Source organism: Caretta caretta, chromosome 11 (genome assembly GCF_965140235.1).
Source record: "Caretta caretta isolate rCarCar2 chromosome 11, rCarCar1.hap1, whole genome shotgun sequence".
NCBI classification, from domain to species: domain Eukaryota; kingdom Metazoa; phylum Chordata; order Testudines; family Cheloniidae; genus Caretta; species Caretta caretta.
In genome coordinates, this window is record NC_134216.1 from 68,525,020 (window position 1) to 68,547,982 (window position 22,963).

A 22,963-nucleotide genomic window follows, 5' to 3' on the forward strand; every position below is an offset into this window, starting at 1 on the left:
ATCCACCCCAACCATGGTGTCTTGAGTCTCTATAATCTCTACAGTTTAAGCTGCCACCTTTGGTCCACCCCTGTCTAAAATGGGGATAACAGTTCTTGCCACATCTCTCCCAAGCCTTCTGAAGGCTAACTAGTTAATGTTTATCAAGTGCTATCTATATTACGGGGTCAGTTCAGCCTCTCCTATTCTGCCAAGAGAGAGGATTCCCAGTAGCGGTGATGGGAGAGTTGCACAGCTTTGGTCAGGACTCCAAACCCTAAGCAAATCCCCCTCCACCCCACCATGGAGTCATATTCAAATAACTGAGCCACACACTTACCCGAACATCATCATCAAAAGAAATACAGCCACGAGGTTATTATCATTGAAGAAAGCAGGTATTTGGAAAGCTGAAATAACTCCTATTGAGAGGGCAACCGGGACCATAAAAAGAACCTGTGAAATGATATTAAAGAGTGTATCGTAGTCAGAATAATTAATACTCTAATAGAGCTACATGCAGCTTGTACAGGGGAGGGAATGACACCAGGTGTCAATTTTGCTCTAGAGGTGCAGTAAGCTGTCCATCAATGGGAGAGGAGACTTTAAATTCTGTTTGGCCCTCCGGAGCATCCCAGTTTTGAACCCTAGGAAGTGTGGGCATGAAAGGCCTAGATGTGAATGAGAAATGTCCCGTGCCTTTCCTGTTATAGAGTCACATTATGCTGTTTACAATACTCTGTCAAGCCAGGGATCTACACAGTAGATGCCTCAAGCGGTTCCTGGTATCCCCGACTTTGGGATTTCAGAGAATTTGCTAGTAGGTGTTCACTGAGAAATATCCGGTTGCTGAGAGCTCTGGATTAGTTTCAGCCTGCTGAATAGTGATTGCAGTTAGAACGCTGGGGCTATTTCGATCTGCCATTTAAAAATCTGGGGCACCAACTTGAGAGCCCGGAGCATGAAAGCAGAGGTAGGCCAGAGTCACAGTCACAGGTGTATGACCAGTGACTCAGCGCCAATTCTTCAAACCTGGCCGCATTTATGGTGTGTTCAAATCCCTCGTTTGCACTCACAACCAGGAGCTGCTTGTTCCATTGGCCAACTCCATGAGCAGGCTTAGGCGGGTAGTTCTGAACATTTGGCTCTGTTGTTATTATTCCTATTCCAGTGGTGCCCAGCAGCCCTAGTCATGGGCCAGGACCCCCTTGTGCTAGGTGCTGTACAAACAAAGAACCAAAAGACGGCTCCTGCCCCCAGAGGGTCATGTGGAGTTAATCAAATCTTAAAGCCTTGCCTCTCCTGGGATTTAGCCAGCAGTGTAGCCGCATTGCAAACTGCTAATATAGGTACATTGACATCAGCAGAGCACAGTTTGCATTGATGCAGCTCGCAAGCCAAGGTAAGCTGCACCTGCACAATTCAAGCTGCACTGCTGCAAAGAGTGTCTATGCTAAGAGCCAGGTCATGGGTGCTTCATATGCCGCCCCCTCCCACCCCCACCATGGTACCTGAGTGCCCCACAGTCATTAATGTACCCTTCCCATACCCCTGTGAGGCAAGGCAGTGCTATTATTACCATTGTGCAGAGGGGAAACTGAGGCACAGAGTGAATGACTACACAGCAGCTGGGTGGGAACCTCCCAGGTGAGGTAGACAGGGCTCAAGATAATGTGCTAAAAATGGCTGAGAGCAGGCACATTGCCGCTCCAGGAGACACTCAGGCTGGCCACCCAAGCTCAAGCCCTCCCAGCCTGGAGCCTGGATGGTTAGCCTAAGCAGCAGCATCCACACTACTATTTTTAGCACGCTGGCTCCATGCTATCTGCCCAGCTGCCGTGTAGACATACCCAGAGCAGCTAAACAACTTGCGCCAGGCCACACACTCTGTGGCAGAGGAGGGAACTGAAGCCAGGTTTCCAAAGTCTCTGGCTAGCACCCTAACTACCAGGGTAGCCATGCCAGTAGCTAAACAAAACCCAAAAAACCCCTCTCCCTGTAGACATGGCCCGCAGCAGTTTCTGCCACAAGCTGTGTGAGCCTGACTGAGGGACACGTCCAAGTTAGTGTGTGTGGTGTGGGAGGGAGATGGGGGGTGGGAAGCGGAAGCTGCACGAAAAGGATAACGTTTACAATGGGTGCCAGAATTCTGACATCCTGATGACCAAAATAAGAATCAGTTACATGGCGAGCCAAACAAACTTGTGGGGGGAAATCCTGAACAATACAAAAGAGAAAGCAAATTCATGCTGTCAGATAAACATCAACTCAGATGAGCTGGGGGATCATCTATTGGGTGAAAAGGTTCTGTTTCATTGCCACCCCCCTGAGGTTATCTTCAGCACTGTCAGTCGTCATGATTTTGTTGTGAGCCTTGCAATGCTTGCTGGTTTTCTTAAAACCTCAGCTTCTGGAGTCAGGTGAGAATCTCACCTTTTTTTTTTTTTAAGTAAGTTCCTAGCTCCTTGTGGTTGAGGAGAAAACCTTGAAAATGTGACCTTTGAGCACCATAATGGCTCACAAACCATAAGACAAAGGGGACTATGGAATCCTGAAAGGGACATTTTCAAAAGACGTAAAAAAGCGCGGGATCCTTTTGAGGCAGATAAGTCCAGATATATACAGCACATCACCCCTGACCTGACTAACAGTAACAGAAGGTAACTTTTCTTTGATGTCAGGAGTTTGGAAACCTTTATCTATTATATTACTTAACCCACCAGTTGGCTTTTTCCAATCTTGCAAATCTCCACCAAGAGATGTTTACAAATGTAGGATCTTGTATTCTGAAGGTTCCAAGAGTGTCTGCCATCTGCAGTAGAGTTCTGAAGATGGGTCATATCCTGCAGCCCTTCCTCATGGGAGTAGGAGCTGCAGGATCAGGTCCATGAGCCTTACCCAGATGTATAAATCCTGGATGACAACAAGAATTCCACCTCTGCAATCTAACTTCAAAGGCAATTTGGCATCTACATGTTAAAAACTAACCCAAGTTTTGGTCTTTGCCATGTTGATCTCTTATAACTCTGCTGAGGTTTATACATACCCCAGAGTTATGGTTCACAATTAATAATCGGTAATGCTTTTGAGAACAAGACCTAGCTCTTTTGGTAGTGATGATATTAATAAGTCTAGGAACAAACAGAAGTGGGGATTTTTCACTCTAGAATCCTGTTCTCTGTGCATAAAAGTTAAGTAATTTACCAGGTCGTAGATGAAGTTAGTCACCCAATAGCTTGTCACGCTGATGCCTGAAATATGCTGCAGTTGCTTAGCTTTGGTTTGATGTTCTTTCACCACATAAAGCACAAAGCTGGCTGTTGTGATGGAGTAGCCAATCAGGACAGACATTGAGACTAGGATATCAAGCAAGCTACTGAGCCTGAGGAGAAAAGGGGAAGAAAGACAGAGTCAATGTTTGATCTCCCTGATTTAGAAGACAATATTCATAGCTTAAAAAAATCAAGGGCCTGATCCTGCCAACATTCCCTACTGGTTGTAGAGACCATTCAGAGTGGTACCCACTAAGGCTGGCAGAAAGGCTTTGCAGGGTGGGGGACTGTGACAGCAGATTGTTTGGAAAGGCAGAAAGAAAAATACGTTATTGTCATTGCTGTGGCCGTGCTCCAAAACTGATGCTGTTTCTATAATGCCCCACATTTATCAGGCCTTCTGGGAAGAAACTCAAAGGGAAATCAGTAGCGCTGTAGACACGGGAGAGACAGTTTGCTTTTGTGAAAAGAGCAATTAGATCGTTCAGAAAAAGTTATTGACCAATTTAGGTGTTTCATGATTTCCGGGCAGCTGTTTTGCTCCTATTGCCACTAAATGAATCAGAGCAGCAGGTATCAGCCAAATTAAACCGCTTACATGACTTGTTCTTTACTCTGTCCACCGGGATAGGGATGACTCACAATGGAAATACCTACAAAAAGAAGAGAAGTAGTTTTGTAACATGTATGGTGAAGTTCCTTGTTAGGCGTGGAGGCTGGAAGTAATGCCGGCTACCGGTTATGGAAGGGAATCTGGGGCAGGCGGAGCGGGGTTCTGCTCTCCGCCACTGATTCATGGCGTCATCTTGGGCAGAATTTTCACAATTGCCATCAACTATTTTGAGCGGCTCTTGCAAGGCCTAATTTGCAGGAGTGTTCGGTGCCTACAACTGCAGTCAGTGGGAGCTGTGGATGCTCAGCAGCCCTGAAAAATCAAGTCCTGCAGTCTGAATTCAGCAAGGAACCCAAGCATACGCCTTTAGCTGTGTAACTCGTCCCTTTGACTTCAATAGGACTACTCACCTACTTAAAGTTAGGCATGTACTTAAATAGCTTGCTGAATTAGGGCCCATGTGCTTTAAGTTGGGTGGCCCAACGCTGAAGCACGCAGAGGCCACATTTTAAAATCCTGGCCCTAATGTCTGTGTGCCTCGGTTTCCACATCTGTAGAAGGTGGATAGCACTCACCCACCCTTTGTCCCTGGAAAGAACACCATCCTATGTTGGTACAAAGACTTATTTAATATGTCCGTTTCCAGTGGCCCCATTCAGACTCCAAGTCCTCAGCTGAGAATTGCCTGACCCAGTGATTTCCAAGAGCACTCAATCAAGCCTAGGGTCCTTTTTATCTGCAAAACCCTTGACACCATTAACTAAGCCTCAGTACCCTCTAGTGCGGTACTGTACACTGTAAGTCAGCATTATCCCCATTTCAAAGCAGGGGAAGATAAGGGCAGAGAGGTCGAGTGACACGCCAAAGCCACCACAGGAGTTGATACAGAGTCAGGATTTTAACTCACCTGTTACAAGTCAGGTGCTCACTAGATCACTTGAACAGCCCTCTCCCTATTAGTACCACTATCACTAAGTATGTACTGGAGTGATAGGCAGCTCTTGTGATTCTAGGACATACTTTTGCCCATTTTTGATGAGCTGCCCCATATCTGATAAGTATTATCTTGGATAACCCAGTGTGGAATCATCTTTCACATTCTCCACTGGGTCTCCAGCCTTTCAGCAGACATTGGAATAAGCTTCAGATAACACTGTTTGCAGTTAGGAAGGCAATCAGTATATTTTCTGATGAGAAAGTTTAAACTGAACAGTTCTGTCATGTGAAGCGAGAAAGAAGCACCTGGACCAAAAGAAACAGCCAGCCTCCAGAAATTGGTCTGACTATTCGTTTTAGCCCTGTGAGAAACTCAAGTCTTTCCCAATCAGATTCACAAAATCAGGTCTGTGACAATCAAATGGCAGTGGGTGGCAGGAATTCTCTTACCATTATATGGCATGCAGAGATCTGCCAAAATGTTTGGTTTAAACACTTCCCTTCCAAAGCCAGCATCTAGCCCGCAGTATGGGTTATATCACATATGAAGGGCTTTTGCTCTGTTTAGAAGCAATGAGAATCTATTTATCTACTGCACTGAGATAAAAAAATATTCCAGCAGTGCAAGGACAATCATAAATGGATTAGAACCCACAACCTTACCAAAGTCTATGGCCATTATTCTCACTTATACTAAGACTCCTTTTACACTAGCAGAGTGCTGTAAAGGTGCTTTGGGATCAATCAGAATAGGCCCTGTATTATTGCAGATCTATATTCTCCATATGGAAAAGCCTACGTGTTAATAGCCTGTTTTGAGAGAAGAATGTCGAGTTCCTCTAGGAGAAAAACATTTGTCACTTGCTAAATTAGCCACTAGGGGGAGCCCCGTGAATAGATTAGAAACTGATGCTGGGAATGAAAAGTTAATTGACATGTTTTTATAAGAGCTGTAGAGTTCGTGCAAAGGTTATTTCTTTGGCCAAATCATGCTCAGATTCATGCCAGAGGTAGTCACTTTTTTTTTAATTCGTATGAAGGAGAAAAATTATCAAGAGTTCTCCTTTCTCTTTCTCCATAACATGTACAATTACTTGTTTTCATGATTACTGATTTTGAGTGAACATATTTGTACAAAATCCACAAAAGAATCAGCTTGATGAAACATTTGTGATTGCCACAGCAATGTCTTCAGAGGCGTGGTCCAGTATTAATAAGACTCCAGGCCTGATTCTCCACTGCTTTGCACCCCGAGTTGTCGTTTACATCTGTGCACAGTAAGAGCAAAGCTGGTGCAAAACATTTCCATCCTATTTGGCAGCATTTAACACTCATGTTGTACGGGTGTCAATGGCCATGCAGGCGGGGAATTGCTGGCCCTCACAGGCCATTCTTTCCATGGAAATAATGAGCTTCTTAGGCTGTGCAGTGGAGGAAGCTGCTCTCGGTTCCCAAGGCGAAGAGGACTTAACATAGCTGCAGAATGTCGCTTTATACATTCTACAGCCTCCCTGCTCTAGGATGGGAGCTGTGCCGTTGATGAGCCATCTGTGGCATCAGCCCCTGGCAAATACTATTTTGTGAGGATGGATTTTGATTGGCCTCGTTACGGCTTCTTTTCTATAGACTTCTGCAGCATAATACAATAAAAAGAGGGACTCCACTGAACCCCAGTGGATCAGTTCCAATTTCCAGTGAAGTTCTATGGAAGAGGGGACCAGCTTCCATGACTTTTTGGACCTGGAAGAGGCTAAGGTAATATTTTCAAACTTTAAATGCCTAAAATTATGCAACTAAATCCATATTTAGGCACTGAAGTGGCCTGATTCCCAGAGTGTGCCGTTAAATTCAAAAGGAGCTGAGAGTACTCCATGCCCCTGAAAATCAGCCGCCTTCCAATTCGGTGCCTAAATTTCTAATGCTGTATAAAGATGGTGGCCTCCGTTTTATGTGCTCTATTCAGTCTGTATCATTGAAGCAAATGAATGGTGCAGTTCATTTTAAGGAAAACAAAAGCGGTGTCATTCGAGAGCAATATTTTTCTTGAGGGATTCAATATAAGTCTCCAGTTGCTAACAACGATGTACAAACAACTAGAAAACGTTTTCCTTCTGTAAAAAAAAAAAAGGTGATCCAGTCTGACTAATCTGTTAATGCAGCAGAATAAAGCCATTTTTCCTTCACTGCGGCTTAGCTTGAAGTCAAAATTTCCATTTCAATACTTCTTTTTGGGCGGGGGCGGGAGGTGTGGAGAAAAGGAAGCCCAGTATACCTAAGTCGAAAGCTATTATGATTTGCTTGGTGACAGGGCAAAAAGCTCCTTTTATGTGTTTCTTTTTTTAAATATATGAAGTTTAAGTCAAACCTCAAAAGCAGGATTGGCACCTCTTTCAAATTGCTGAAATGACTATGCTTTTATCTGGCCACTTCAATGGTTCTTAAACTGTCATTTATTTGTCACAGCAACAAATGGCTTCTGCTGCCAGCAAACTACTGCAGAGAAGGGTCTCTTCAGTTGTATTTCAGACCAGTTTATACAAGTCCTGTTAAGCTTTACTCATCAATTCATTTATTTTCCCTGTACTGAATACAGGTTCCTTAGGGGGACCTGGGAATTATCAATCTGGTCATTTGTTATCATTCATTTGTTTCCAAGGACACCCAGAACTTGCTAGATGCAGTGCAAACTTTAGAGCTGTTCAAAAATATTCCAGCAGAACATATTTCCATCAGAAAATGCCATTTTGTCAAACTTGAAACTTTCCATGGGAATGTGTCAACCTCGTTGAAATTTTGTTTCAGGGGGGAAAAAGTCTGAAACAAAGGTCAAACTTACCAGAAGGGAAGGTTTCGATTTTTTTCGTTTCAAAGCGACTTTTTGTTTGAAAGTTTATTTCATATGATAAATTTTAACATAATTTAAAATAAAAAAGTCAAAATCAGAACAAAGTATTTCAATTGACCTGATTTAATTTTTTTTTTTTTTTCAAAAATTGTGTTGGAAAAGTTCATCTCACAGGAATTTTTTTTTTTTTTGGTTTCATTATAATCCAGAATGAAATGTTAAAATGTTAGAATTTCCCCTGGAATGGGCATTCCGAGGTTTGACCTGCTCTAACAAACATAAAAGGCCATCTCCAGAAAGCTTGGGGACAGATTAGGAAAAAATGGCTCTCCGAGCAGAAGAGCGGTTTGGGAAATATGCTTCCACTGTCCTTCATTTTGAAGGACGTCACTCATTTTAGTCCCCAAGGTACCTGTTTTCCACATATATGCGGCATGCCCTTCCTTTTCGTGTTGAAAATTATTTAAACCAGAAATAAAGCATGGTGACGCTGGGGTGGCAGATATTTGTTCATGTTAAAGGGAAAGATCCTGCAGCACTTTGGGTTTCCTTCTCAAATAAGTTTTGCATCCCTCATTTGGGGTCTCACCCCATGTCCCATGCTGGGGCCTTGGCATGTTGAAAGGTACGTTTGTGGGGGACCCTCTGACTGTGTCTGCCCATTCCCACTCATGGCACGGGCCACTCTATTTTGGATAAGGCTTGATGAGAAGGCGCTGCTGGTGGAATACTCAGCTCAGCTTGAGTAGCTCACTGATGATTGGGTAGGGGAATCTTCCCCAGCACACCACCACACTCCTCTCCACGGCCAGGATTCACCCCTTGACAACTAAATTGGTCAGGGACATTCCTGCTGGGGAGATGGCCTGTGGCTCTGTGCCATACTGCGGCAGCAGAGAGGAGCTGGAGCCCATCTGTATTTTAAAAAGAGGGCTGCCAGCTGGCCCCTTCCCACTTGGGGATTTGCTCCCACACTGAGTGTGAAATAGCTGGGCCCTGCTGACCCGAGAGGCGGGTGTTTCAGGTATGGTGGAGGTGGCTGTGGGCCCGGGGAGTTGGTTTTGCTTCGCGAGAAGATGAGTGCTGAGGGAGTTTGCCACATGAACACTGGCTGGTGATTATTATGTGGTGATGGGGAAAGAAATCTGTGCAGATGTTTTGCCTTTCTGCTTAGGATTATATTAGATTGTAAGCCCCTGGGGGACGAGGCCATCTTTTTGTGCTGCGTTTGTACAGCACCTAGCACAATGGAGCCCTAGTCTCTGGCTCCTATGCGCTGTGCTAATACACATAATACATCGTTATAATAGTAATCGTGTTTTTAATTATTGTCAAGGAGGCCTAGAGCTTCAAATAGGCCTTCCTTCTCTGTTGGATTTACCTTTTAATTCATCCGTCAATAAAGAGCTTTATGTTGACAAGCCAAATGACTTTCCAGCCCGTTTCCCCTGAGTATGATCCTTTAGCAGGAACACAAGCCGTCTGACATGAGAGAGGCCAGGAGAGACTAGAATGTGGCAGAATGGCTGGTGTTTGCTGAAGCAAGTCACTTGATAGGTGAGTTCTGAACTCTTGTCAGGCCCCATAATCGAATATAAGACTTTCTTCTCTCTCACTCTATAGATAACCGTCAGTATCGACACAAGGCATGTTTTACTGGAATAGCAATACGGTTATGCTGTACTGGCAAAGTGCTCCTACTGTGGATATAGCTATCTTGACAAATCGGCACTTTGACCAAAGTAGTAATGCCCCGCCCCACGAGTGGAACAAGCTGTACACTGGTAAAAACACCTCTTTGTTGACTATGAGAGCTATACAGAGGATGCTAGTAGAAGTCTGTAGTGTAGACCTGGCCACAGGCAAACACACACCCGCACAAACCAGTATGCCTGAATTACACATGTAATGCAGATGGAACAAACAGTGCAGTAGAGTATGAAGGTTTATCAGCATGAATTTGGGACACTGCATGGTATCAGTGAGGCAAAGCTAAGCAGGTCATTCCAAATGAATGCTGATAAACCTTTACGCTCCACTTCACCACCCTGCATTCGGTGTGTACCAAATGACTTCAGGGGTGTGTGAGAATATGTTTGTATCCCTCCCCACAACGTATACACCTGTAAAATAAAATGCTTTAATTACCACAAGTCCAACAATGAACAGCTCAGAGGGAGAAAAACATTAAATCTAACACCTCACTGGAAGCAACCTAAAGTAGCCTTTCTTTGCATAGAAATGTCACATCTTTACAGTCAGCTATCTCGATGCTGACGTGGAAGTCAATACTAGGCAGAAGCCCTTGTTGCTTGTGGGAGAAGGAAAGCCTATTTTTAAGGTTTTACCTTATCCCCTCCCCTGTTTCTAGAAACAGACATGTGAAATACTGACACCCTTTAAAGGAGAGTGAATTGAATCAACATTAGCAGACATGGCCCCATTGAAGTCAATCGACGTTTCACCACTGACTTTAGTGGGGCCAGGATTTCATCCAGAGGATAAATTTCCTTCTAGTTTAAATGGGCACAGCTCCATTTTACACCAGGAGTGAATCTGGCCCACCCACTATTGTCTTCTGTCTGCAGGTGGAGAACTGGGCCCCCTTCACATGGGGCAGCATGAGCTGTGTCAAGGATTGGTTAGCACCCACCGTATTTGGAAGACTCGTTTTTCGGCATGTTCGCTCGAAGAATGAAGTTGTTGAGGCTGTTGAGGTAGGCTGGAAGGCTGTGATACCCCTCTGGATTATACCACACCTGTACCCCATTAGGAAACAAAAACAACAGGCAGAAAATCGTGACCAAGAACATTGGTTTCTTCCATTTGCACAAATGAATGCGTCCGTAACTCATATTTAAAAACAGTAGCAGTAAAAACATTTGCTAAAGCTGGGCCATCTACAAACTACAGGCCAGCGACCCAATCATGCAAGATTCTGAGTGCATTAGCCCGGATCCTACACTGTGCCAAAGCCTGTGACTAGTCCCATCGACTTCTAGAAGACCTAGTTCAGTTGACTTCAGAAAGATGAGAAAGACACGCCCGTTGCTAATGGTTTATGTTAATGGTGCCTGGGGCATCACATGTACTGACACTTTGCTTTTCCACAATAGGTGCTTTTGCATTTCAGCAATGTCAGTGGCTGGTATTTTCTAAAAGGCCTATTGAAGTGCCTACTGGGCACTTAATTGTCCCAGGGTAGAAAACACTGTGAAAACAGCACCTTGTTATTTAACAGCTGTGCCCCCTGGGATAAATTCTGCTCTCATTTCACTGGTATAAATCCAGAGGAACTGAAGGGAGAACAGAATATGGAATACACACTTTGTGTATTACACGTTCTATCTGCTTACGTTAGCGACACATGTACGTTTTTTACTCCCATTAGCCCTGCAGAGGCAATGCTGCTATGGGAAAAGGGAGCGGGCTTGTGCACTATCACCAGACCTGTTAACAAGGGCCCAGATCCTGAAGTGAGCTCTGTACAGACCCACAACAACTTCAGGTGTCCATCTATGGAGGGCTCGGTGCAGGATGGCTGCCAACATTCCATCTGCAGAGACTTTACCTAGAGATGGTGCCCTTTCTACTCCTAAAACCCTACAAAAAACCAGCCAAACATAAAAAATCCACCACCTTTACCCCTAGCAGAGTTTTCACCCTGAAAATGAGACATGCCAGAGACTCCATGAAGTCCACTAAGGATTTTGCTCTTGATTTTACATGGAAGGTGCCCAGACATCCCGTTGATGGGCAGTAAAATCAGTGCACATCTCAACTGCACTTGATCTACAGCAGAATTGGAGGTTCTGGGGATGTTGAATGACCCAGCCTGGGTTTTCTCATCTTACACTTAGATTGTAAACTCTTTGGGAGTCTTTGCCCAGGCCAATGAGATTCCAATACCTGACCGGGGTCTCGAAGTGTTACCGCAAGATGAATAACAACAAACAGCACTAATTCTCAGACTGCCAGCTCAGGCTGATGGGCTGGCGGTTAGATAAAAGCATCTTTTTTACCTGCAAGCAGAGCAGGTTTGCTCTGAAAGTTACTGAGACAATAAACTATGTAACAGCACAATTCCATTTTGTATGAAGCCACATCTCAGAGCAGAACTGTGCTTGAAGGAACACTGTCATGGCTATAAGGATGTACATGAATTTACCAGATCTTGACAGTTTTCATACTGTGCCTCTTTTATTTCAGAGTCCAACCATGGATTTTTTTATGCCAATTTATACTTGTTACAACGTTTTTGAAGAGATGAGAAAGTGCAATGGGTAAATCTGAGTGCACTAAAGAAACAAGTCGGCTGCAGTGAGGGTCCATCCCGCTCCCTCAAAGGGCAGATGGTGTTGTTAGTGTGGCTTTGCCACTCATCAGTAGGTAGGAAAGAATACAACTAGTAATACCCATAATGACTAAGAGAGGGAAGATGGAGAAAAGAGAAGACAGGGACAAGCAAAATAAGGGAAGGAAACAGATATTTTTTAGTTCTTTGGCCCAGGCAAGCTGCCGATTTCGGGATGGATTGACCACCTGCATGCAAACCAGAAAAGATTACTGTATTTTCTGAAATAGCCCAATATTCAGTTGGCCTTCTCTACCTTGCTACATTGAAAAACAAGCAGCCCCATGACTAAGTACAAATGACTCTGCACTACCGCCCAGATTGTGCCCCCTTTACTCACACTGGTGAGCAGTTACTCACCCAGCGAGGAGTCTATGGGTCTATTCACATGAACTCCCTGGTGCATATCTGGCACTCTGTTAGGTAGTATTCTAGGAGGCAGGGCATTTGTCATCTGTAGCAATGCTTGATTTAAAAGAATGGACACAGTTGCATTTGTAATGCCAGACCTCTAGCACAGTAGAGGCAAACTGTCCAGGGCAGTTCAAGTGAAGGCCAAACAAGGCTTTTTAATATGAGGCGTGGAAAGACTGCGTAGGAGTTTGATTGATGACCAGGGTAGAGCTGAGGGGAGAAGTGTGTACACTGGGCAAAGCCCAGGGACTGCTTCTGTTACTGGGAGGAGAAACCCCAGCTCACCCTCATAACAGATGGTGCGTGAGCAGTCTAGAACTGAATCCCTATGCCTGACCGGCACTGCTAGATGGCAGGATATAATGGCTTGAGCAGCACTGAAAGACCCCTCTAGAGGGCTCTCTTGCTGTCATTCTGGATCCCCTTGGGTGCACCTTCTGTGCTGCTCCCCTGGCGGAGAGGATGCAGAGTGAGGGAATGGGGTGGAGGTGGGAGGAGAGGACAGGAGTCCTAGCGAGGCCAGGCTAGGTGAGCCATTACTGGAGCAAAGCAGCAGCGGCTGGGGAGAGTGAGAGCTTGTGAAAGTGAAGAGCTGGGCTCTGGGTGGTGCAGGTCCTGGATGCAGCAAGAGTAACAGAGTTAGGGGGAGCTGAGGGGTACAGTGTCCCTCCCTTCACCAGTGGAGATGAATCCAGTTCCTTCAATTTCTTTTTCCCTCCTTAATTCTCTATGTATTTCCTTGTGTTAACGGTAAAATGAAGAGTTCTGTGCTTACTCAGTAACGCCCCTAAAACACACAAGGACATTAATCTTGCTTCACCTTCATTTAGCAATGGACATTTCAGATGCCTGTCCACTCGGCACTGACTTTACAGCTGCATTGCAGCAGGAGGCATTCATTACCTTAGTTAGCGTTCTGTTTGCAGGCACTGGGCGTATATCAAACTTGAGGTCAGTAGTCAAAGGCAACCCAAAGCTCCAGCCGCCATATCTGCATGGTAAACAATACAGCAAAATGCATTATTGTCATTGGAAAGAGGCCGGGCTAGATCTTCGGCAGGTGTGAAGCAGCATTAGTTCCGCTGAAGTCACTGGAGGTGCGTCAATTTCTCGTGGGGCCTCCAGGCACTATACAACGAATGATCATCACAGGTGTCACCCTGGATTCACACAGGTGCAGGTGAGAACAGGATTTGGGCCAGTGTTTGTAGTGTGGCCCAGTTAACACTGCTGCAGGAGCCTTTACTTTTGAAAAGCAAGTAAACAGGTAACAGTTCAGCTAAGTCCTGCTCTGTGTCGACGAACACGATTCTGAAATGCATTTTGGTTCCTGCGGAGTCAAGCTATCTTTCTACCCTCTTTAGTGGTACAATTCCACATTTGTGGAAGATTTGCATGGAAGATGAACAGTTCCCTTTCAGTCAGTACGGAGAGTAGGTTTTCCCTTGACTAATTTAACTGTACATTTATTTTTGCACCTTAGCACTTTCCACACACAAACCCAGCTTGTGCTATACAGCACCAGCTAGCATAAGGCCCTGGTTTAGCCGGTTTAAGCATGTACCTAATCTTAACTTCAGTGGACTGAAGCACCCACTTAGATACTGTGTGTACCCAAACTCTGATTCTACAATCTCTGTACAAGGCTTGCTTAACTGGGTACTCTGCCAGATTTCTTTCCTTAAGTTTCTAGATTGGACAAAGGCTTTTCTTCAAAATCTATCAGAGTAAAGGGAGGGGGGGGGTTGCCCATTATAGCTGCACCTTTCAGTAGTTACGCATACGCTGTACAATATAACTTAGCAGAGTGCTCAGTGCAACCAACATGGAGTCCCACCACACTTTAAAGTAACCGTCTTGGGCCTATTGCAATAAGCAATGTGAGAAATGAATATAAAAAGGCTGCTTTCCTAAAGGAGAATCAAACACGTAAGAAGCCACTGGCCAGTGAGACACAGGACAAAGAGAAAGAGAAGAAATCGTGGTATGTTCAACCTTTTCTGGAGGAAATCTTTGGCAGTTGCTAGAAGGTACGTTTCCACATCATGCCCAGTAAGATTATAAATCATCCGAGAGGAAAAAGTTCTTTTGTGAGGTGGGGAGAAGTCAATCCTTGGACAAGTCTGAAAACAAGTTTTAAAAATTGTTCCTTTAATTAAAAACATCACAAGGCAAAATTTATATTCCCCCGCCCCGCCCAAGGGTCAATTCTTCACAAAGACAGGAGTCCGGTGCTCTGTAGTGTTGGGCCATACATTCTGATTAGTGTCCCAATTCAGCAAAACTCTTACACGTGTGCCTTAGTTTAAGCACAGGCTTAAGTCTACCCCTATTCAGCTAAGCACATCCCTGGGTCTCCGATTTGTGGAGTTTAAAAGCTACAAGGGATCACATCACTTCATCAGACCTATTTCTCCTCCACCCTTTGCCCATTTAGGTCCTGTTCCTGCAAACACATTGAAATCATTGGGGCTACTTGCGGTAGGAGAGCTAAACACATGCATAAATGTTTGCCTGAGCAGGGCCTTGGGCAGAAAGCTCACTGGGACAGCCTCTCACAACGTTTGTGCATCATGCCCAGCACAAGGAGACTCTGATCCCAGTTAGGGCCTCTAGGAGCTACTGACTGTAACACAAGCTAGGATGAATCTGAAGCAGCGACCTGGCGGTAATGACTCCCCAGTCACAATGCCAGGCCTGTGAGCCGTCCCACAGGATAGTTTCTCCAGCACACTAGGTACCTCTTGAGTGTTTTAAATTTACTCTCCCCCATTAAGGTTTAACTTTACCTGGCTGCTGGCTGTGCAGTTGCATGCAGAATATCTAGTACTCTGGTTTCCATGGAATACCCACTGGCCAAGCATGCTGTCGTTCAAACACACCCTGAAAATGAGCACACGTTACCCTGAGATTTTCTGTATACTGGCAAGCAGGTGACTTGTAATTGCACAATGGCAGAGTTCTAGTGAATGGACTGAAGATGACAGAGCACAGGTAACACATTGCAGAGACTGATGTTCCTCATGGTGCTTCTCGGGAGGTGCTGAGCATCCTTCAGCTCCTGCTGACTTCACTGGGGGCTCAGGTTGCTCAGCTCTGCTGATGAGGTGCTTGGCCTTGCTCCTTAGTGGTTCTTGCTAGATCTGTTTCTAGTGATTGCGCTGTGAGACTTCTAAGAAAGAGCCTGGTGAGGCTGCTTCAAATCCCGTAGAAAGCAGCCTAAGAAGCTAACATGAAGAGGACAAAATTATCTTACAAAAGAAACATAACCCCCCCTCTCAGGGGTGTTGCATTAATTGGATAGTCCTCTGATGGCTGACAAATTGTGTCTAGGCAGCCCAAATATTTCTCTGCACGGCACACAATGTACGAAGTCACTCAGGAATTCTCAGCAGTTACTGCACCGACCCCCTGAAGATTTAGCAGTAAAATCCCAGGAAACCTCACCCTCTGCCCACTCAGCCAAAAGATACGAGACCCTTCAAGCTTGGATGTTTACCCGGCCTCCGGGGCTAGACTGTGATAGGCTTCCTTATGCTGAGTAGTACCCAAGATGTTCATTCTGGTCTATATTTACTACAGGGTAACCCTTACCACCTATGATGAGAACTTACTCATGTGAGTAAATTCAGTGAAGTCAGTGGACTACTCATGTAAGCGCTCACCATAGCGTGTGTGGGCTGCACAATCTAGTCCTCCGAGTTTAGACAAGTTTGATTTTCTTTGTAAATTTAAGGAGTTTTAAAATCAGATTGCTTCAAGAGGTGAGTCTATCTTTGGGAACTCTGGCAAGAGACGAAGCCTTTTTTGATGTGACTCCAGGGTATGAAAACTTTGCAGCTGATCAAAGGATGTTTATTCATACCCGACAGCTATTAATTTTATGTCATTTCCTTTTTTCAGATTAGGAATTTAAAAGGAAGGAGATGAAGAACTACTTACGAGTTGCTTTCATTCAAGCATGTGTTATCTGTTCCAGGGAAAGAAAGCATCGAAGCAACTAAAGCATCTGTGGTCTCATTAAAGTTCCTAAGATTTAACAAAGAACGAGAGAAGTGTTCAAGATACTTGCAGTACGGACCCAGTAGTAAAAACCCATCCAGTGCATGAAATAAGGATTGGAAATAAATTATTTTAGGCCCTGGTGCTGCAAAGTACTTAAGCACCTGTGTAACTTTAAGGATGAGAGTAGTTCCAATGGCTTCCACAGGACTGCTCATATGCTTAAAGTTACATACAGGCCTCAGTGTTTTGCTGAATTCAGGCCTAGGGGGTGGGAGGGGTCGCTATGGCGTATACGATTGTGGCAGTTCTGAATTTCGTTCCAAATGAGAGCCATCTACTGTGATTTCAGGTAATGGAGTTAGAACAGGTACATGTCAACATTCTCACCTCCATCAATTCCCCCCGTCTTCTGTGAAGCCAAAACACTCTAGTCCGCTCAAAGAAGAGCCTCCCTCCAAATCCATCCATTTGGCAGTGTTTGCCTTAAACCACCCACCCTGTTAGCAGGAATAGGTCATGCTGGGAATGGAGGACGTGAGTTCTGCTGACTCACTGAGGCAGGTAGCTCTGCCTCCCCACCCCACCCAGATAGCAGTTGGCTAGAAGAAGAGGACATGAGCACTGCTAAGGTAAGAACTCTAAGAGCAACAAGGCAGCGGGGAGAAGGCTTGAGCTGAATTTGGTATTCCTAACTGAAAGACCAGGTCTACTGGAGACAGCCAGGAAACTTCATTATTGAATTAGAAAGCTGCACATTACATTAATTTGGGTGAGGTTTTGGAGAAGTCAAGGGCTGGTTTTAAGCATAATTAAGTCTTTATGGTTAGGAAGACCCCCAGGCTTCAATAGGGAAGGGCTTACGTACTGAAATCAAACCTCAGGGGTGGGGTGGGAGAGGAGACATGACTAACCTTTGGGTAACTGAGAGGTTTGGTTAAGTGAGGCCTAGATAATGGAGCCTCTGCTTTTTTATGAAGATGGGAAGAGAGAGGCAGATGGGCCCACAACATGAGTTGGGAGCTAGAATTCAGTCCCAGACCTATAATCTAGGTAGCCTGGAGCTGAAGGCCCAAGGGTTGGGAATAGGTACACTCCCTCTTCTTATTACAAAAAGGAAGTGAAATATATCCCTTTGGGCAAGATGGCTGCTGTCAGCAGTGGATTTCAATGACAAATACCATTAAAACCTTGGAGCACATACTTCTGAGTTAATTCCTAGGGAGAGATTTTAAGTTATTCAAGCTATTTTTTTAAGCTCTCAGATTGCTGGGTTTAGCAAAACTGTTCTCCCAGGCAGACAACCTAGGAATATGACTTTATTATTACATGGTTTTCTGTGTAACACTTTTCCACTGGATTTGCTTAGTCACTCTCCTGACAGCACAATCTGCCATTTTATAAACAATCAGTAAAACAGGTTTAATAAAAATGAAAAAAGAGAGATTTACCCAAAGAAATCTGCCTGCCCTGAGAAACCATACAAGGAGGGAGAAAGGTGGAGTTCTGGGTATTCAGCCACCTCAGTTCTCAATGTGCTGAGGCCCATGGCTACTGTCACAAAGATCACGGGTAGGATGCCCTGAGTAAAAAAGCCTTTCAAGTTCCGTCGGGTGTGGTGGAACCTCTTAATGAAAACGGCTGTTGTCCTCTTGAGCAGCAGTGGCAAACCGGTCACCTTTTTTGATCTAACCAGGACTTGGTCTGTGCATAATAAAGAGAACCCCACTTAGCACTTGTCATTGTCAAAACACTTCAGAGTTATGAATCAACCCCCCCAACACCTCTGTGAGGTATGTAAATATTACTGTTCCCATTTACAGATGGAGAGAATTGGAGCTGGGAGGCTAAATTATTTACCCAAGGCCAGAGCTGGGATTAGAACTCAGGCATTCCTAGATCAGGTCACTACATCACCCCTCTCTCTCACAGATGCCTGCCTGTGTGCGAGAGGGAGTGAGCCTTTTACCTGTTTTAAATACTTATATGCTGCCCCCCTCCTTCTGTGCTATCTGCTCACCTCACAATCTTTAATGTATTTATCCTCACAGCACTCTTGTGAGGTAGGGAAGTGCTATTAGCCCCATTTTACAGTCAGAGAATTGAGGCACAGTGTGACTAAGACCAAGGTCCTCAAAAGTATTTAGGCACCTAACTTCTGTTCAAATCAGGATTTGGGCTGATGTAACTTGCCCAAGGTCACAGAGGAAAGCAATGCCACAGCACAGAACTGAACCCAGGTCTCCCAATTCACAGGGGAGTGCACTAACCACTGAATCATCCTTCCTCATTCCTTACCCTAGCGGCAAAACACAAATAGCTTACATGTACAACTGTAACTGGCATAGGAAACTTACAGCTGTTCATATTTGCAAGTTTGATGTTTTCATCATTTAATAAATAGCTTCTTAGACACACAAATCAATAATAAAACTTATCTGAAAATTGCAAATGAAGAAAAAGAACAAGGCATAGGAACTGCCATGTAAACTAATGGATAATTGCACAGAATACATAAAAAATGGAGACAAATGCTTGTACCAGATATTCTTCTCTATTTGGTCCATCAGAGTTTTCTTTGTCATGAATGAAATATTACCACATATATAATACAGGACCAAGCAAATAATGTTCAGTGCTCTCCTTTGGAAGGGACATAAAATCATAGAAATGCAGGGCTGGAATTGAGTTTATACTTAATCCTACATCATCTAGTCCAGCCCTTTGCACTGCGGTAAGATTAAGGGCTTGTCTACACTTACATTTTATAGAGCTCTAACTTGCCGGCTCAGGGGTGTGAAAAAACACCCCCCTGAGCACAGCAAGTCTGAGCGCTTTAAAGGGCTAGTGTAGACAGGCTGGGAGCGTAAGGTGGATTACGAGGAGCGCTGGGAGAGCTCTCTCCCAGCACCCGCGCACGACCACACTCGCACTTCAAAGCGCTGCTGCGGGAGCGTTCCAGTGTAGACATACCCTAAGTATACCTAGACCAGGTATTTGTCTAATCTTTTCTTAAAAACCTCCAGAATTCCACAGCCCCCTTATGTAACCCATTCCAGTGTATAACTATCCTTATAGTTAGAAAGTTTTTCCTAACAACTGGCATTCCGCAGAAGGGGCATAAGAATGGCCATACTGGGTCAGACCAATGGTTCATCTAGCTCAGTATCCTGTCCTCTGAAAGTGGCCAATGCCAGGTGCCTCAGAGGCAATGAACAGAACAGGAAATCATCAAGTGATCCATCTCCTGTTGCCCATTCCCAGCTTCTGGCATCCCCAAAATTATTTGGGCTGACTTTTTAGAGGTCTATGATGAATGCAGACCCTGAAGATAGACATGTTGCTTCCCCTCCCTTTAATCTACCCCTCCTTACTTACTTTGTGTATTAGGATGAAGCTGGTATTTTGGTATATTTGTTGTATTTGGAAAAATTAATAAAAAATTATAAATCCAAAAAAAAAAAGTTTTTTCTAATACCTAGCCTGTATCTCCTCAATTACTTCTCTATCTTACAGGGTCCATTTACAAGCAAAAAGATAGGTTTCTAATCTGCCGGCATGGTTATGACAGAAAGAAACTGAAACCAGCTCACTCTCCCCTAGCTGCGTTTGTGCTACACAAAATTAAAGGTCTTTCCAGGTAGTTTCTTTGAGGCTGGTCTAATTTTTATAAATAATCATCTGCATCCGTTACAGTGCTTACACTCAGATGCACATTTGCACCTTTACCGAGAGCTGTATTTGACTGGATTAAATAATAATAATAATACCCAGCTCTTATCTAGCACTTTTCATCAATGGAGCTCAAAGCATTTTTCAAAGGAGGTCAGTTTAATTGTCTCCATTTACATATGACAAGAGTGAGTCATAGGGTGGTGATGTAACTTACTCACGGTCACCCATCAGGCCAAGGACCAAACCAGGAATAGAACCTGGTTCTCTTGAGTCCCAATCCTGTGTTCTAAGGAAGGACTTATTTATCAGAAGGTGGGTAAAAAAATATATTGAGAACATTTTTTGTGATTCAGACAATTAGAAACCAGTATTATTATAAAACTATTATGTACTGTACTTGTATTGGACAGATGATGATTGGTTGGCTGAAGTTTGGTCTGTATTTAACCAAAGAAAGGAGACAGTGTGTTCACTGCTGAGCCTAGCTGTCATTAATTACACTTGGTATAAATTGGGAATAAAATCACGTTAAATGAGTACCATCTCTTTCAGTGACGCTATCCGTGCTCAGAGACATCTCCTTGGTGTCCATTAGTCCACTGGCCTCTTGGGACAATCCAGGATCATGCTGTTTGTCTTTCTCCAGGTCTTTAGTCAGGTTAAGAAATACCTACAGGACAAGAAAACAAAAGAGAAGAATATTCCAAGTTACAATCATTCCCTAGCATAATGACAAAACAGAACAACCATTCAGCTTGTCTTCTTATCATCCAGTTGTGCCCCTGGCCTTCATAAGACATTGTGAGATTCAGAGACACCCCTCTGAATTAAAGTCCCCTCCCTGCTGTCCTCCTTGCTCTGGGTGAGGTGTAAATTTGCCGCTTTTGATGGAGTGGCTTCCTCTCCACTGTGCACCCTATCAGCTACTTTGGCTAGTGAGTGAGTCTCCACCCACCCAGGTTCCCTCTCTGCCTGTTCACTTGCAGTGGGGCGTACTGAGCAAGAAGCCTTTGCTCACCCCACTGAGAGGGCCTTCCTTCACTGCGGAGTTATCCCGAGTTATCTACACTCAAGTGACTTCTCTTGAGTAGCTAGCTCGAGTGAGAGGCCACGCTGTGAAATAACACTCGAGTTGCTATGTCTGCACTGACTTATGTGTGGCGCTCTGACTTCTGGGGACACATCCCATGATTCTTAGTGCTGCTGTTACACTTTTTCCCAGTGAATTACAGAAGAACTTGTCTGGGCACATGGGGGGAATTGAGGAAAGGCATTGGAAGACTAACAGCACTCGCGTGGCAGTAGGCTGTATCTGCACGGCAGAATGGTTGTGTTGTCAACTGAAAAGTTGCGTTCCCTCAGGTTTTACCCTATACCCGCTTCAGTCTTGTCTTTACTAGGCAAAAATGGTGTGTTCTTGACTTGAGGTGAAATTGTAGTGAAGACTAGGCAATTTGTGACTTTCACACAAGTCAGCAAGTCGCATTAAGGATTACTGGGAAGCCTAGTTTTTAACTTGACCTGCCGACCCATGTAAAAATCACAAATTGCTTTGTCCTTGCTAGGATTTTACCTCAAGTTAATTAACTTAAGAACACACTTTTTTGCCAACTGAAGACACAGCCTCTTGGTCCAGCCAAGTTAAAAGCACTCAAGTTAGGGGGTTTTGTGGGGATGGGCAACACCCATGTTAAGTCAAATTAACTTTGCAGTGAAGACAAGTCCAGGAGATCTGTTCAAGGGGGTAATGGTGGCCTTTTGCCCCCTTACTGCACTGCCAGGAAAGGGCTGTGATAACCTAGCCCTTAATATTTAAAATTTCTTTATGTTTCGCTGAATGCCTGTGTTTGGTGGGAGTTAATGATTCAGCAGTGGGAAATAAATCTTCTTCACAAGAAATGTCAGCAGATTCTCAACACTAGCCTCACAGTGACTTTGGCTAGGATAGAGAAAACACACTTTCTGGGGGTTAGAGTCCAACAGGTCAGACTGGGCACCTGGACCAATGCCTCTCCAGCAGCCCCTATCAGTTTCTGAAGAATTTACTCTTTCATCTGAACACATTTATGTTAGTGAACTAAAGCTTCTGAATGGGAAACGATGCAGCACTTTCTCTGTGGGTTTGCAGACAGACAGACGGAGACAGTCATTCTGAGTGGCCTATATGGTGTTCACCCTGAAGCATAATGGACAACATACAAAATGTAGATATTATGAACTCTCTCATTCTGATTGTTTCAGCCGAAACACCCTGATTCATTGGGATTGCCAAAAGAAGTTAAGTAGCACAGCACCACTCCCGTTCCCCCCGGCCCATCATCTCTTTTTCCTGGGAAGATACTGAAAAACACTGAGCAAGGTGGGAATTTTTGGTGAGCCAGAACATTCTCATTGCTGGACTTTAAAAAAAATAGAACTACAACAAAACACAAAACCCAGTGGGCGGGGGTGGGGGTGGGCACCAGCCGACTAACCTACCAAAAACCAACAACACACCATTCCCACCCAGTCGTGTCACTGGTTGGCCCCAAAGCAGAATTATAGATTTTTGGGAAAGTTAATCACAGACTCTCCATATCATTTAATTAAAACTAAAAGATTTTAAACTCATACCTCTTCCACGGTGCTGTCTGAAATGCCATAGCAGCCAATATGGAGATCACTCAAGCCAGTATCTAGAGCCTTCAGGAGAGACTGATACGCTCCAGAGACTCTGGAGTTGAATGGTGGAAGCACATACACAAGCTCTCCACCAACATCTTCCTTGAGATAAGCTTCTGGGAGGTGTGACTGGATCAGGGAGGTCACTGCTGAGGTGTTGTACTCCTCTGCCAGGTTCTGGTTTGGACACTAGGAAAAGAAGATATTTCTTG

General features: G+C 44.5%; 1 protein-coding gene and 1 long non-coding RNA gene across 2 annotated transcripts in view; one reads left to right on the forward strand and one right to left on the reverse strand.

Annotated features, from left to right (window-relative positions):
* The window catches only part of ABCA12 (ATP binding cassette subfamily A member 12), an 86,222-nt gene that overhangs the window by 16,975 nt on the left and 46,284 nt on the right, over positions 1 to 22,963 (reverse strand). The window contains exons 24-34 of the mRNA XM_048869959.2: positions 22,704 to 22,940; positions 20,631 to 20,760; positions 17,867 to 18,119; positions 16,356 to 16,442; positions 15,203 to 15,296; positions 14,409 to 14,536; positions 13,317 to 13,404; positions 10,299 to 10,404; positions 3,850 to 3,904; positions 3,184 to 3,361; positions 320 to 435 (exon numbers count right to left, since the gene is read on the reverse strand). Of these exons, the coding sequence (XP_048725916.2) occupies positions 320 to 435; positions 3,184 to 3,361; positions 3,850 to 3,904; positions 10,299 to 10,404; positions 13,317 to 13,404; positions 14,409 to 14,536; positions 15,203 to 15,296; positions 16,356 to 16,442; positions 17,867 to 18,119; positions 20,631 to 20,760; positions 22,704 to 22,940 (1,472 nt within the window). The remainder of the gene's footprint in view (positions 1 to 319; positions 436 to 3,183; positions 3,362 to 3,849; positions 3,905 to 10,298; positions 10,405 to 13,316; positions 13,405 to 14,408; positions 14,537 to 15,202; positions 15,297 to 16,355; positions 16,443 to 17,866; positions 18,120 to 20,630; positions 20,761 to 22,703; positions 22,941 to 22,963) is intronic.
* Positions 6,067 to 19,811, forward strand: LOC142068580 (uncharacterized). The gene is made up of 3 exons (XR_012664458.1): positions 6,067 to 6,555; positions 10,234 to 14,443; positions 16,317 to 19,811. It is a non-coding gene; the product is annotated as an uncharacterized LOC142068580 (long non-coding RNA).